This window comes from Acomys minous (genome assembly GCF_964271855.1).
Source record: "Acomys minous genome assembly, chromosome: 14".
Lineage (NCBI taxonomy): Eukaryota > Metazoa > Chordata > Mammalia > Rodentia > Muridae > Acomys > Acomys minous.
Window position 1 is genome coordinate 32,576,007 of NC_140496.1, and position 16,284 is coordinate 32,592,290.

Here is a 16,284-nt window from a genome sequence, read left to right on the forward strand (position 1 = left end):
GTTTGGTTGGAGCTGGGGTGGGTCAGGAGTGCTGTCCCTTTCAGAGAGAGCTGGCCCCGGGCAGGGCAGTGAAGTCACTGCGGAGGCTGCAGTCCCTGGAGAGGACATCCACCATGCATTTAGAGGACAGGGGTGCAACCACCATCCAACAAGTCTACACGACATCGTGGCTCATGCAGACTTCTCTACAGGGTCTCATTCATGTTTGCCAGCGAGGTCAGGAGGGTGCACGCATTCAGTTGGGTAACATTAACCGAGGACTGAGGTCCTCGTTAATCCTGAGTTGGAAGCAGATACCAGGGGGGCAGTGTCTCGGGGGTGATGTTGCTGTGGCCTTCGTTGGTTGGGTGACTTTGTTGATTGACTGGGCTATGGCTGGGCTGAGGGAAATGCTCTCTGGGAAAGTTGGGAGTTGGGGCTGGTTTCTCAGAAGAGGGGCCAGGAGAACCCCAAGAAGAAACTCAGCAAAACAGATTAAAAATGAAAGGAAGCTAAAAAAAAACTCAATAGCAAACACGAGAGAAAGAAAAAGGGAAGCTCTGAAAAATTGATCCAATCAGTTTCAGACCCAGGAAGTCTAGGGCAGCAATGTGAGGCACCTACAGAGACTTCAGCTGCCTTGCGATGGGTATGTGGCCGGGACGGAAGGCGGAGTGGGGGGAGGACGGCCACAGCTCAGAAGCCAGCTTGAAGAACAGGCCTGGGGCTGGCATTCACAGCAAAGTCACCCAGCGGGGCCCTGAGAACCTGCTGCTTTCAACTCTTAGCTCATGTTTGATCAAGAGGGAGGTGCTTCATACCTGCCGGGCTTGGAAGTTCTCTCAGAATCTGCCCATGGTTTTGGCCTTGCTTTGGTAAGAAAAGGCCCTGCAGGCGCTGGTGGCAGTAGTGGTGGAGAAGTTGTGGCAGCCTGTGGCCTGGCTGGGTGGCGCTGAGAGCAGGTACGAGGACAAGATGAGCCCGTGGGGTCCCAGGGTGCAGCGGGCAGGGTGGCTGGTCCGGTGCTGGGCAGCCACTAGCCGCAGGGGCTTCCTGGCCTAGCTCCGGGAGCTGCCTCCAGACATCTTTGTCTCTGCAGCCCCAACTTTCCCCCAGGCCAGGGAATGCAGAGCTGGGGGCGATTGGTGCCTACATCTTGCCTCTCTAGGATACACCGGCTGGACAGAGGAGTGGAACTGGCCCATAATGAGAGGTATCTGTCTGTGCAGACACATTTTGCCTCTTAGCCCATATCATCATCACTCTACGGCACATGCCCCAGGAAGGTGTGGCGGTTAAATACGATCACGCAGCTGCAGGAGTGATGCCAGGCCTTGAATTGGCTCCATCTGAATACCAAGCTGTCCCCTTCACACTCAGGCCCCCTCCCCGACCCCCGCCAGCGAAGGCTTTCTAGTTCCACAGCAACAGTATTGTTTCACGGCCACTGAAACCAGGAGCCACTGCTGTGGGCCTCTGGTAAGCTGGAAGGTAACCCTTGTTCCCTGAAGCCTTGGTGTACTTCCCTGGCTGTTAGGTGGTCAGCTTTGGGAGGAGGGGAAGGGGGGAAGCCTGGAAAGAGCTTATTTCTGACTTTGGCCCACGTGCTTTTCCTTCCCCAAGGCTCTTGCCTCCAGCCCTTGTGAAAGAAAGCAGGAAAAATGGGGAATGAACTGGAAGTAGGAGACGGGCTGAGAGATCATAAGGTTAGCGAGAACACTGGAAGGAGAGCACGTCAGGACCTGGGTACTGCGCAGCGGTCAGGCCAGTGAGGAGCTCACAGGGAGGGAGGTAACCTGGAGACCTGAGGCCACGGGCCTTGGTGCCCAGTGGACACTCCCTGAGGTCTAGTCTGTGCCCTGGGGGATTACTCGGGGCCTGGCCTCTGGCAGGGCATGTTAAAAAGACAGCGTGAAGGCTTTACCACTATCTGGCCTCCAGGCCCTTGACTCTTTTTCAGTTCCATGCTGGATGGGATCTGGAAGCATCTACTCCCAGATGTGGCCAGGAGAAAAGACAGGCCAAAGGACGAGGGCACAGTGGCTCTAGTGGCACAGCGGCAACCCTCAGTGGTGGGGAGTGTACTGGGTCCGTCATCTGGATGGATGCACTAACAGAGAACGTCCTGGGTTTCCGGTACTCACAGAGTCTGGGGCTCAAGAGTAGTTTAGGACATGCTTTCCTCATCCCACACTGCGGCTTGGGCCTAGAACACAGCCTGCCATAGGCACTGACTCACAGTCCTGAAACCCAGCCAGCACACGAGGAAAAGCCTGGACCACCCCTCCTACCAGCGGCAAAAGCCCCACCACTGTGTAAAGCACTCAGGACGGCGGGTCCTTCTCTACCAGCACTGTACCCTCACAGCACACACCCCAGCGCTCACCCACCTCCCACAGACACCAACAGTGACAGGACTGGGGCTGGTAAACAAATCAGACTCATAAGGAAGACAGACCTTGTTCAAGGCCAGCATGACCACAAGCCTTTCCAGTGACCCTTGGCGCTGATCCCAAGGCTCGGGGTGAAGGGTCTGATTATATTCCAGGTCAGAGGGCAGATGCCCAAGTGTGAGCCCACAACCATGAGCCCCACTTTCAGAAGCAGGTTTGTCGCCAATGACCCAGTAGGACATGAGTGGGGGCCTCAGTCCCTTTCCAGGCTTTGTGAACAGACCAGTGGACTCAAAGGCTGAGACTCCAAATGGGAAAAGGCCAGTAGATGTAACAGGCTCAGGGCAATCACCATAATCATATCTCCACCGGCTGAGCACAGCTGAGCCAGAAACACACCCATGATCAGCAGCTTTGGACAGGGCTAGTTGTATCACTGCCCCCCTTCTCAGATGGCAGAGACCCCAGCAGAAAGGGCACTGCCTGCGATTAGCAGTACCCCAATGGGCATCAGAGCCAGGACGAGGCCAACGGGCAGGCAGGTCAAGGCCCCTCTCAAGCCAGGGTGCAGGTCTCAGAGGCTGAGTTTGATATAGAAAGCCCAAAACCACTCTTGACACTTACCAGTATGCTTATTTCTTGGTGCCCTTCTTGGCCTGGCAGCCCCACACCTCTCCAGCTGGCCAGAGCCCCGGCAAGGGCACAACAAGCTAAAGCTTCCTTTTCTGTTGCACATATGCTCTTGCTTGGCTGCAGTCTGGCTTTGTGGGATTTGCTTAATTTTTTTTTTTTTTTTTTTTTGTCTGACAGCCCTGTGACCCCATTGTTTACTAACAAGGTACATACGGGCCAAGGCCCCCAACTCTGATACATTATTTGCAGTGATTCTGTACACAAACGGCATCAGGTCCATCGCACTAGCCTCAGTTGGCAGTTGCCTTGGCAACGCAGAACAGGCGAGGGCCTCTGGCATAGCCTGTCTGTGAGGCCGGAGGCCTCCAAACGTTGGCTTGCTCTACGGCCAGCTTTCACTTCAGGCCACTCACCGTGGTTTCGTCCTCGTGGAGCACCTGGTCATAGCCGCTGAGTGCGACACAGAAGATGATGGCCGTGACATCCTCAAAGCAGTGGATCCACTTCTTGCGTTCAGATCGCTGGCCCCCAACGTCGAACAGCCTGCAGGAAGTCAGGGAGGTCTGTGAGGGTGGGGGTGCCTGGGATCTAGAGGCTGGAGAGCTGAGCAGTGGGCACGCAGCACCTCATCCTGTGCACCAACAGACTGACAGATGAACCCCTGCCACTCTGGGCTGGAAGGCAGCTCTCATTAGCTGAGACCTGTCCCAGGCCTGAACTGTGTGCTCAAGGAGAGTGACTCAAAGGCCTGCCTCGCCTCTCGGCCCCTGTCTAGTTTCCTCTGATGTCAAGAAACCATACCTGGAAGACGACCCAGGGGTCACCAGGCCTTACATAGCACATAACGGTTCTGTTAGCAGGCAACGTCCTCCAGCAGGGCCCTAGAAACCTGGCAGTACAGTTAAAGCCTTTGTTCTTAGGCCCTCAGAGCCTGGGTCCTACGTATGTTCTATACCTGGGAAAACCTTTTTTTTTTCTTCCTCAAGTCTTCACCTTCCCTAGGCTCTCCAGGGTGTGAGCAAGGGAGCTGCTCTCTCAGCCTCTGCAGCTTTGAGATTACAGTGATCTTTGGGGTCTCCCGGGCATTACTTGGGCTTACCTACCTTGTTCAGGCTTGCCCGCCATGTTCTCGTGCAGGGGGCTCCTAGGCAAACCACCTGCTGTTTTTAGCCTTTGAACTTGGCAGAAACCAAGTACCCAGATGGGCTTCTTTGGTGTCAAGCTGTCTGACCAAATGAGAAAGATCCTGGAGGCAAGACACTATCTGACTATGCAGATGAGGCGAGGCAGGCCATGGATGTTTCCCCATCTCTCTGCCGTATCACTAGGCCCATCACTAGAGCCCGCCGCCAGGGCCTGTCACCAGGCGCCATCTCCTTAGGCCTCACCTGAAGTGGAGGTTCTTGAATGTGAAGTGGGTTTCTACGATGCCGGTGGTTTTGACCCTGGTTCGGAGGATGTCCTGCTCAGTGGGCTGGTAGTCAGCGCCTCCAATCCGATCCAGGCTGTCCAGGTAGCTGGGGATGACAACATGTGGCAGTCCATGGACCTGGGCCCTGTGCCAGGCTCACTACTTTTAGAGTCCATGTCAGCCACAGCCTTTGCAAGGTTGACTGTGGGACCAGTCAGTGAACGTGGGGACAAGTAGGAGAGAGCTTGAGGGTTGTACACTTGCAATCTCTAAGGTCCTCTTACTCAGACTCAAAGGAGCTGGGCATGTAGACCAGCTACACTGGGATGAGACCTGCGAATGAGACTACCAAGTTCGCAGCACAGTTCTGTTATGTCTTCATTTAAAAATAGCAATAGCCAATAGATAGGATCTATTCTTTTAAAAATATATTTATTTTTGTATTATGTGTATTTTGTTATGGATGTGCACCACAGAGGCCAGAAGAGGATGTCAGATCCCCTGGAACTGGAGTCACAGACAGATGTGAGCTACCATGCGGGTGCTGGGAATTGAACCCATGTCCTCTGGAAGAGCAGCCAGTACTGTTAACCACTGAGCTATCTCTCTAGTCCCAGGTTCTAATATACATGTATTCACATTCCATCTTTAATTTTTCTGTGCCAAATATACTGCTTTACACTCTAAAAAACTGAGGCTCAGGCCCAGGCATAGTGGCACACACTTTTACTCCCAGCACTCAGGAGGCAGAGACAGGCAGATCTCTGTGAGTTCAAGGCCAGTCTTGTCTACAAAGCGAGTCCAGGACAGCCAGGGCTCTATTACACAAAGAAACCTTGTCCCCCCAAACCCATGAAAACAAACACCCCCCCCCCCCCCCGCGCAAACTGCAGCTCAATGCCGGTGAGTCCCATGGCTCCAATGCCTTCATTCTTGATGCTCTATGGCACTTTGAGAGGGTCTGAGCATCCATCTACCATTTGATATTTCTTCCCTGTTTACCTAGAGGCCTGTGTGCTCTTCCCATTTGACGTAAGTGTGGGTCAGGGCCACTTCAGCCAAGCAGTGGGAGGAGCCCCCTAGAGCCCACATCTTTGGAATCCAGGGCTGCCCTAATGCTCTCAATAGAAGGCAAAGTGGGGGAGGGTCAGGGGAAGAAGCTGAAGCAGCAGTATTGGGTCTGTGATATTGGGGACCCCCCCACCCTCCGAGATTCCTTAGGAGGCCAGAGTGTATGAGGGAAGGCTATGCCTTCAGTCTTCTGTGCCTGACTCATCCACCAGGCTACGAACGGCCTCTAGTTTTGGGCTAATGTCCACGGCCCCATTGGACAAGCGGCCTGGGGAACCCTTTGTCTTGCTAGTACCACCTCAGCTGGGCAACGCCCTCTGAACAAACAAGCTGTCCTACGGTCTCACTTTATGCTGAGTCTCACCAAAGCCTCCCAAACCATGTATGCTGGTTGGTTTTTTTCTTTTCAACTTGACACAAACCTAGACATATTTGGGAAGAGGGAATCTAGTTGAGAAAGCGTCTTCATAAGATTGGCCTGTAGGCAAGTCTACACAGCATTTGTTTGATTAATGGTTGGTGCAGAAGGACCTCGAGTAAGTGAGGACCAAGGAAGTGAGTGAGGACCAACAGAAGTCTAGCAACAGAGCAGGTGCCCTTGAGCCTAGGGTGCACAGAGGCAGGGCTGGGGTAGGGCAACATGGTAATTAATTGGGCTTTAGGATGCTAATGGCTCCTTCCCAAGCTGTGCAATTTCACAGCCCTATCTGGCCAGTTTAACTCCTAAAAGAACATAGCCCTGGGCCAAAAATCACATTTATGAGAGTAAGCTGTGGTGGCATGGACCTGTAGCCACAGCTCTCTAGAGGTGGAGGAGGCTGGAAGCCAGTCTGAGCTATAAAACAGGTTCCAGGTAACCGTGGGATACGCAGAGAGACAGGACAAGGCAAAGACACACTTAAGGTCCTTCTACCCTCGGGCATCTGCGCGCCTGTCTCCCTCTCCATCTTGCTGTTGGTTTTCTCTCAGAGAGGCGGCACAGGAGATGTGACCAGGAGAATACCACAGTACTTGACAAGATTAGAAGGTGGCAGAGGACAGCCAGAGAATGCAATTCAGAGGGAGGGGACAGGTAACTGCACATGCTGACACACACTTCTTATTTAAGGTTATTACAGTGACCACAGGAAGGGAAAAAAAAATCTTGAAACTAGCAGAAAACTGGAGGTGCTGGGAGAGTGTGGGAACCAGGAAGGTGAGCCAAGCTCCATATTTACTCATGTTTCAAGGCAAGGGCCGGGAAATCCTGGGTAGAGCAGGACGAGTAAATGGAACCAGCTGAAGGGAGGGTGACAGGCGGTGGGGGGAGGTGCTGTTCATTTCATGTGATGCCCCGTCGATGGGCTGCTTTTGCAAGGAGTCATTTTAGTATTAATAAAATGGGTAAAACTTGACAGGAATATTTGGGGGACCTCCAGCAGACAGGCTGAGGCCAGTAGGCCCTCTGGGGAGCCCCCCAATAGTCCTCCTGGGCCAGCAGGGGTCAGGGGGCAGCGGAGCTCTAGCTTGCAGGGATACCCAGGAGGTCGTGGAGGGAGCTGGCAGGTGCTCCATCTGGTTTCAGGGAGGCCACTGTCAGGCCTGTGATCTGAGTGTACACAGGGAGTTTGGACCTCTGCTCATCCAAGTGTCCCTGAGAGCTCATAGAGCTTGGTGGCCTGGACAAGCCACTACCTGCTTGGGGCTACCATAGGCATCTGCCTATGCACAGTCCTATGCAGGCATGAGAACTGGGAAGAAGTTCATGGCCTTACTCTGGCCCCTAGTTTGTTAGCTGCTATCATAGCCACTGGAATGACCACATGTCAATACTGACCGCTGTTTTGTTGGGGCCAGCTGGCTATACTAGTATAATGCAGATTACAGTTCTTAAGTTTTTATTGTAGGTCAGGGGCCTCACTGTATAGCCTAGGCTAGTCTCAAACTTGCCACCCTCCTGCCTCCATCTCCTGATCAGGTGGCTATCACCTGGCCCAGAGATTGTGGCTTATTAATCTCAGCTAATATTATTGATGTCTTGGAGCAGTTGGTTATGAGTTTGGGAGCTGTCCTGTCCAGTGTAGGATGATCCCTGGCCTCTGGGTGCCCGGAGCTGACAACAACCAACGCCTCAAGAATCAGAGAGAAGCTGAGAGGCACAGGGACAGTGTACGTCAGATGAGGCCGGTGCACTCACATCCTTGGGCGGTGGGCAGAGCCGGCAGAGTTCACTGCAAGCGCCTCTTGAAAGCCTAGGCCATGATCACAAACACTAGGGTCGAGCTTCAGTGTTACCATCCACTCCAGGGCTCCGGGGCCACCCAGGTTGTCACCTGCTGTGGCTTTTACCACTTGCCACGTCTCTTCACCTTTCCTGCCCCAACCTCCCTCTTTTCTTCCTCATTATCTAGTTAGAGCACAATACTGAGAGACACATTTGCTTATTTATCTCATTTCTTGGCTGAGAAGTACTGATTTTTTTTTTTTTTTTACTTTAAAGCTGGAAGAAAGCTGGGAGTGGTGGTGACACCAGCACTTGGGAGGCGGAGGCAGAGTCAGGAGGATCAAATGTTTGAGGGCATCATCAGCTGGTAGTGAGTTTGAGGCCGGCCTGGGTTATGTAAGACCCTGTCTCACAAAACAAACCAAAGCGAATAAATACATAATAAAGATTCTAAAAACACAAAGTAATGGATTTCATTTTAACACTTATTTGTGCTGCTAAATATTGCCCAGGGCCCAGCATGTGCTAAGCAGGCACTCAAGCTAAACCTCAGCCCAAGTCTACTGTTTTCCTAGAAATTGAATTAGATGGAGCCGTCTGCATTGTTTTCTGCCTGTATATATTTTGTTGTTGTTATTATTTGTTTTTATTTTGTATATGTATTTTCTTTGTTTTGAGATATTATTTGTCTGTGGATGCCTGGCTGGCCTGGCATTCTGTGTAGACCAGGTTGGTCTTTGGCTCACAAGGATCCGCCTGCTTCTGCTTCCTGAGTGTTGGCAGTTAAAGGTGCCTTCCACCACAGCTGGCTCCTGTGTGGCTCTCGGTTCATACTTATGACCTGGGGCTTTCTAGAAGAAACAGGCCCTACCTGCTAGCCTGGAGCCTCCCCTGTAGGGTACCAGCATGGTCCAGGAGAGGTGGTGATTGGCTCCTGCCTTCCAGAAACTTCTATGTGGTTACCTCTTTACTTTTTCCCTTCCCTGGCCTCTTCCTCATTGTGGGCACAGGAAGTAAAGTCCTTGTCACTCCCTGGTGCCACCGCCTCAGGCTTTTATCGCAGCCAGAATTCCTGCTCACCTCCCCAGTCGCCTGGCCCCCCGTCCCCATCCCTCGGCCTGTGCCAGCCTCCAGCCTGTGTGCACACTTACTATTTGGCAGAATCATTGAGCTGATACTCCCGAGATCGGTTGAAGCACTCCTGGATCCCGGAGTCACCCCAGAGTCGCATCATGGCAGAAAGCAGTTCTGCAGAGAAGGGTTCAGTGTCTTCCATACGGCTCACCACGTCACACACCATCTTGGAGTCCGCCTGCAGGGACAGAGGGCCACATTGCTCTGAGACCTTGGTGGGCTTTCTGATCAGTCTCTACCAGGACGGTCGCCCCAGGTCAGGGCACCACTCAGTCCATCCTGCTCAGGAGATATGAGTGGTTCTGGGAGCCGAGGGCCTGGGCCTCATTTCAATCCTGGACTGTCGGGCATTGGTGGCACATGCTTTTAATCCTGGCACTCAGGAGGCAGAGGCAGGTGAATCTCTGTGAGTTCGAGGCCAGTCTGGTCTACAAAGCAAGTCCAGGACAGCCAAGGCTACACAGAGAAACCCTGTCTCGAAAACTCCTGCATCAACAATACATTTGTCACCAGGGGGCAGATGGAAGGAGCAGTGCAGGGTCAGAATGGAAGCTAACAGGCTCACCCAGGCTGGGGAGGCGGTGTCCAGCACCTTGCCTTTCCTTATCTTAGCCTGCATAGGCCTGCTTTGAGTTCTTTCAACACCAGCCTACCAAAGCCAATAGAGACACTGTCCAGCTAGCTAGTCCAGGAAGTAAGTGGGAGGAGCTGAAAGCCATAGGCATCCTCTGGGGTGGGAGAGACAAAGGTCAGAAGAGGTCAACACCAGGAGGGCCTGTGGCAAACAGAAGGCTCTGCATAAAGGGTAAGTAGGACCTCTGCTACTTGGAGACTTCTCCAGTCCTCCTGTCTGAGCAGGTAGCCATTTAACTTGTTAGAGCCTGTCCATTGCCAAAGCCCTGTGGAGAGTTGTCAGCTGTGCTCTCCCCACCGCCTGTTCCAGCAAGGAAGTGACCCCTGGCAGGAAGCTGTAAGGCCACGCCCACCATGTGAACCCAGACACGGTGCCTTGAGGACAGTGTTCCAAACACCTGGGTTTCTAAGCCACCTTACCTGGTAGGGAGGATTGTCTGCTAAGGCAGCCAGGTTTCCTAGGGATGATCTGGGAAGTAGGTGAGTGTGGACTTTTGCTGCCCCAGGCAGCCACAATGACTCAAGGAGGAGTGTGTGGAGAAGACAGGCAGCCTCCACCTGCAGCTAAAAACAGCTTGCGGGACCTGTGAGTCAGGGGCCTGCTTCGGCTTGCTCTGCCTGGCCTGACTGCCCTTGAGGCATCTCTGAATTTTCTGGGTCTGTCTTCCTACCTGTGGGATGCAGCCAAGGGGACCTAGCTGGAGTTTGGCAACTTCCTCGACCCCCACCCCCCTAGGAGCCTGTCAGTTCTGTACAATGACAGATCCAGAACAGGGCAGGATTCAAGGGGCTCATAGGGCAGGCCAGATGAGTCAGAATCATGCTCCAATCTGAATGTCCAGAACCATGTCACATCCGGCATAAAGGATGCGAGGGACACACAGAGGCTGTGTGTAGATAAACTCCGTGTTAACGCACAAGCAGCTTCACAAGCCTGCCTCCAGGTTGCTTAGCATCGCCTGCCACTGCCACCAGGGGCCCAGGACAAAAAAGACAAACCTGCCAGCTCTCTTACGTTCTCTTTCTCTGTCGCTCTCTATCTCTGTGTGTGTCTCTGTCTCGATGTCTTTCTCTCTGTCACCCCGGGGCGCCCCCTTCCGTCTCTCCCCATGCGTCTACAATAAATCTTATACCACGTATGTTGTGTGGTGCACACGTAACACTGTGGGTCCCATGTGGGACAGGGGATTTTATGGCTTCTACCTGGGAAGGCTTGCCTGCAGCCTGGACAGCTGTGCTAGGGGTTGTCCTGGTGTTCTTGGCACACAGCTCAGGAATCCAGACCTCTCTCTCCTCCCCACGAAAGCTGAGAGGGAGGAGCACATGCTGGCCTCCGCCTGTCCCTGGTCTCTTCTCATCTCCCACAGCGGTGACATTACCTCCCTGGTAGAGAGGCTGGATGGAGGCCACTCTTTCCCTGTGTCCCCACCAGCTGCCTGTGGCCCCAGTCTGGCTCTCTGCAGCCTGTGTGCCACACAGCTGGAGACCACTAGGCTCCTAACACCAAGACTCCCCTATTCTTTAGAAAAATCACCCAACTGTTGTTTTGTTTTGTGTTTTCCAAAACAAGAATTCTCTGTGTAGCTGTGGCTGTTGTGGAACTCACTCTGTAGACCAGGCTGGCCTCGAACTCAAAGATCCGCCTGCCTCTGCCTCCTGAGTGTTGGAATTAAAGGTGTGCGCCACCACCGCCCAGGTAGAATACTACGTTTTTATCTGGGCATAATGGCATACAACTAAAGGCTGTGTATCTTAATGATTCAAGTAGTTAGGGAGATTAATCAGCAAATTACGTAACAGGAGTAGGCTCAAGTATAACAAGGAAATATTTTATTTTATTTTTTAAAAAGATTTATTATTTATTATTATGTATACAGAGCTCTACCTGCATGTACACCTGCAGGCCAGAAAAGGGCATCAGATCACATTATAGATGGCTGTGAGCCACCATGTGGTTGCTGGAAATTGAACCCAGGTCCTCTGGAAGAGCTGTCAGTGCTCTTAACCACTGAGCCATCTGTCCAGCCCCAACAAGGAAATATTTTAAAGAGAAGATCCAGGCCGATGAGAATGGCTCCATGGTGTAGGCTCCAACCTTTTCCAAACCTACTTTATTTGGGGTTTTTTAATTCTTACACCTCCCTTCCAACCTACCTACCCTAGGTAGGAAAGAAAAAGAGGTTAATGGGAACAGGAGAAGTAGGCCTTTTTGGACTGAGCTCCTGGGAGCAATTCCCCTGGCGTAGTTAGCTGGATTGCAGCAGACCAGCTATTCAACCATATTTGAACCTCGAGGCCCAAAGCGTTCTCTGGAGCGGTCTCTCTAGGAGCCATCTTGAAGTGGAGTGATTGACAACCAAACAATATCAAGACCCAAAAAAGCCCCCGCCTCCTGTTTTGGGCTCATATTATATCTCCTCTCAGAGTCTGCACTAAGATGTGTTTCAGCTGGCAAAAACCAAGCCCCTGCACGAGGTGGTTCATCTTCTAGTGGATAAGCATCACCTGTTCTCTCACGAGTCCGTTCCCCATCCCTCACTTGGGATCAAAACAAAAACATGTTTACATCCACAACGCCGTGAGTAGAGGCCCAATCCTGATGACCTGAGTTTTATCCCTGGGATGTAGCCCTATTGTAGGAGACTCCTACACGTTGTTCTCCGACCCCCAGACACATGGTAAGTCCCCTCTTCCCTGCACACAAACTGCATAGTCCCCCCACTCCAGACAGGATTGCTCTTTATTGCTGTCCTGGATTTGCTTTGTAGTTAAGGCTGGCCTTGAACTCATAGAGACCTGCCTGCCTCTGCATCTCTGAGTGCTGGGATTGCAGGCGTGCGCCACCATGCCCAGCTAGTTTTTTTTTTTTGTTGTTTTTGCTTTTTAAATAAAGATCGTATCCTTGAGGCTGAGGATATAGCTCAGAGGGAGAGTGTCTGACTGGCAACTATGAGTCCCAGGGTTCAAATCCCAGCACTGTACCTGAGTGACTGCGTGAGAAACTGATCAAGAGAAGGGACACATCTTCTCACCCCCTTTCCCCTTCCTCCTGCTCAGAACTTAGATACGTCGCTGCGGCTCCAGCAGCTCAGTGGGAACCTCACTCAAGGGAAGGTGGGACAGTGATCTGAAAAGGACCCAGGTCCTGACAACTGCACTCAAGCGTTATCCAGAGGTGTGCTAACAGCTGGCTTGTTTTATTTTAAAACATAAAATTTCTGTCCTATCTAAACAACTGTTTTCAGAGCATTCACAATCAAGCCTAACATGAATGGTTACAATAACTATGTTTATTAATAACTAATGTTCCGTTTATGTTCTTTGAATAGTTCCCCATTGTTCCTAAGGCATGAAATCATCATGTGCCGCCAAGCCCCACTCATGGGACAGACCCAGCCACAGCCAGTCCTCTCCTTCCATGAGCTGCTCAGGCTGGGAATCTCCTTCAGGTACTCCGTTTGTGCAGGGTCCTGTTGCCCCGACCATGCCTACCTTGAATGCCCCGCCTCCATCCCGTGTTGTGCCGGTGCTGCCGAAGGCACCTGTTTCTCGGGGCAGGGTGATCTCTTGACTTCTCACGGTACCCTGAAGCTCACATAGTGCCCTGCGTGCAGCTGCCGTACAGCCAACCGTATGTGATGAAGGCTCTTCAACATTAACATGTTAGGCTTGATCCTAGCATGTATTACCCTATAGCTGACAGCCTAGGACTCATCTTAGAGAGGTCACCTGAGGCTAGAGCTGAGGCCATGTTAGTGCCCAGTCCAGACCCCTAAGCAGTCATGGAGGGCAAGAGGAGCTCCATTAACATCCCTGGAAGCCTGTGGAGGATGCCAAGCAAGTAACAGGGAGAGTCCACGCTGTCCCTTTGCCTGACTGCCCTCAGGCCTGGAGAATCGGGCTCACCCTGACCGTGATCTTCTTGTCTAAGCTTCCTCCTAAGCCATAGGTGCGGCTCACAGCCCTCTGCCCTCCTGCTGCTCACAGTGGGCCCAGACAATATGAGGTCTGGCAAAGCAGACTCACGAGGTGCTGCAGTCCAAATGTTTGTGTTCCCCCAAACCCCTCTGTTGCAATCTCAACTCCCAGGGTGATGGTGTCGGAGTTACCATGACAGAGATCTCTAGGTTGTGAGGGTGGAGTCCTCATGAATGGAATTAATGTCTTTCTGAGAGACCTAAGAGAGACCCTCTCCCCTTCCATGCTGTGCAACAAGGATATAGCAAGAAGACAGTGTCTGTGAACCGGGGAGTGGGCCCTCACAGGCTGAGAAAGCTGCCAGCCACTTGCCCTTGGACTTCCCAGCCTCAGGAATTGTGAGAAGTGCATTTCTGCGGCATAAGGTTACCCTGTCTGCAGTGGCTGCCTACAGCTGCCTGAGAAGACAAAGATCCTAGCTGTGGATGCTGCTGGACCTATCATCTCTAGAAGCGTGCCATGGGATCCTGCCTCAGCCGGAATGCAGGGGCCCAGCGAGGGCCAGCTTCTAGCTGGGAGCCAGGCCACCTTCCTCTGCCTCTGGCCAGGCCCTTTCTGCTGGGTGCTGGGCTCTCCACCTCTAGAGTCTCCACTCTTGTCTGAAGGCAGCGGAGCCCCAGGGGTCCAGAAGCACCCTTACTTGAACCAGTCTGAGTGTGGATGGGGCTGACACTATCTTCTGGTAGTGTCTAAAATTCTACTGACCCGTATACAGTTTGGGGTGCACCCATATTTGTCAAATTAAGCTTACAGCCAGTCACAGTTCCTCAACCAGCCCCTAGGTCGTTTGTTGAAACTACCAATAAAGGCTCCCAAAGTCTGCAGGGGTGTGGAGTGGCCACCGAGGAAGGCAGACCCAAGACAGGGATAGATTAATGTTTAAAAAAAAAAAAATCAATGTGTGGATTCTTCCATGCCAGAAACCATATGTACTTCCTTGCAGTGTTCTGGTCCCCTCTTTTGTTAAATTGCACTGAAGCTCCGCTGCTTGGGTGGGGGTCATTTTATGTTTGAATCTCAGTAGTCCCGACTGTTCTACCTCCTAACCAACCAGGCTCAAGTTCAGGCTTCTGTGAAGATGCTTTTCCTATGGCTAAGGCCATAGGGCTCTTCTAGCGTGCGAGTCCCCTCCTCTTTTACTGTGGACAGCACCCTGAACTGGGTGCCTACCATCTGTAAAGTTGCTGGCACGAGCGGCTCCTCCCTCTCTCAGAGTGCTGGGATGGTCCTGAGTCCTTTCTACGAGCGGGGCACAGCATCCGTGTTCTCCACAGGGTCATCGTGTGAAACAACAGGACACACAGCACACGATGGCGGCTGTGCTAGCACCTCCTAGGTGGACGGCTGTGTTCTTTCTCACCTCTTGAGCTGCTGTGGCCACACAGTGGTGAACAGGACCACCATAGTGACAGGGGCCTGCGAGGTGTGGACTCTTCTCTGAGGTGCAGCTAGGACTGTAGTCAGTGCTGTTCATATTTAGGATCAGGAGGCTGGGAGCAGTTGTGACTTCTAGAAGTGTGTGTGTGTGTGTGTGTGTGTGTGTGTGTGTGTGTGTGTGTGCGTGTATTTTTTTCACATCAACGACAAAGGAATAATGACATGGCCATTCTTACTGTTTTAAATGGCATGGCCTTTCTGGTTAAATGGCTCTTACTCCAAGTGTAGACATGCAAATGGACTCATGCCACTCAGGGTGAACGAGAATCACTTTGGAGCATCCCAGGGTTCTAGAAGACCCCTTGTATAGACCTGTGTGTGCATGCCATCAAGGATGACAGGTAATGGGCAGGGAGACAGAGGGGCAGCTTGGCCTAGTTCTCCAGAAGAAGGCTGCCTGAGGCCCTTGCTGGGGAGCAGAGACTGTCCAGGGTGGTGTTAGGGTAGTGATGCCTTTGAACTGGAGGCACATGGCAGATCCCCTACTATGAGGGATGGGCCATAAGACCATGTGTTGCAGGCCAGATCTCAAGCATGTGTTGCAATCCATAGCCAGATCTGGTGACGTGTCAGCCAGTGGGACAGCCCATTGGTCCCCCAATAGGGAGGTTGTTGCTTTCAGAGAGATGCTCCAGCTGGTCTCTAGGGCTAGAATCCATTAGGGCAGAAGAACTGTAAGTTCCCAGGGACCAGTGAGGGCCTGTCCATTGCTCACAGTGGCTCCCACTTGCTGGACCACAGGCAGCCCATATGCCAACTTCTGTCCCAATGTCTCAGAGATGTAGCGGATCTACACTGTCTATTCCGTGCCATATCCTAGGGTGAACATTAGTAGTGACTGACTGAGGACAGCACTGGCCACACATCTTCCACCCCAACAACATGTGCTGCAGGAGCTTGCAAGGTGCCTGGTACATTCACTATCTGAAGGCAGGAGAGCAAACTGCGTCTTAAGACCTGGGCCTTCTAAACCTTTCACTGTTCCTGAGTGCAATGTATGTAGATTTTTTTTTTTCCTAGAAGAATTGGCAGCAAAGAATCCGAGAGCCAAAGGATCACAAAAGACCCAGGTCCTCTCGAAAGAGGATGTACAAAAGGATAACAGTGGAGAGGAAAGGGCATCTTCAGGTGCTCTGGCTCCGTGTACCTGCTGGCCTTGCACGGACCACACCCTCTCAGAATCTCTGCTCTCCTACTGGCACCCGGTGCACAAGGCTATTTGTGCAGAGGAGATGGGCTGAAGATGTGACACAGCTTTGCAGCATAAAAGAGCCCCACAACTGCTAGTTATTATGAGCAAAGATGAAGCGCCTCAGACACAAACAACAAGCTGACATAAATAAACCTGCTTTGTACAAGACTTTCAGGCAAGCACGATAATCTTGATAACAATAATCATAGTAATTATAATA

At 52.2% G+C, this 16,284-nt stretch overlaps 1 protein-coding gene across 3 annotated transcripts in view; it reads right to left on the bottom strand.

The window, feature by feature from the left end:
* GNAO1 (G protein subunit alpha o1) overlaps positions 1–16,284 on the bottom strand; it is a 154,051-nt gene that overhangs the window by 15,148 nt on the left and 122,619 nt on the right. For all 3 annotated transcript variants that reach the window (XM_084756321.1, XM_084756320.1, XM_084756322.1), the window contains exons 4-6: positions 8,842–9,002; positions 4,394–4,522; positions 3,419–3,548 (exon numbers count right to left, since the gene is read on the bottom strand). In XM_084756321.1, coding sequence (XP_084612447.1) covers positions 3,419–3,548; positions 4,394–4,522; positions 8,842–9,002 — 420 coding nt within the window. The remainder of the gene's footprint in view (positions 1–3,418; positions 3,549–4,393; positions 4,523–8,841; positions 9,003–16,284) is intronic.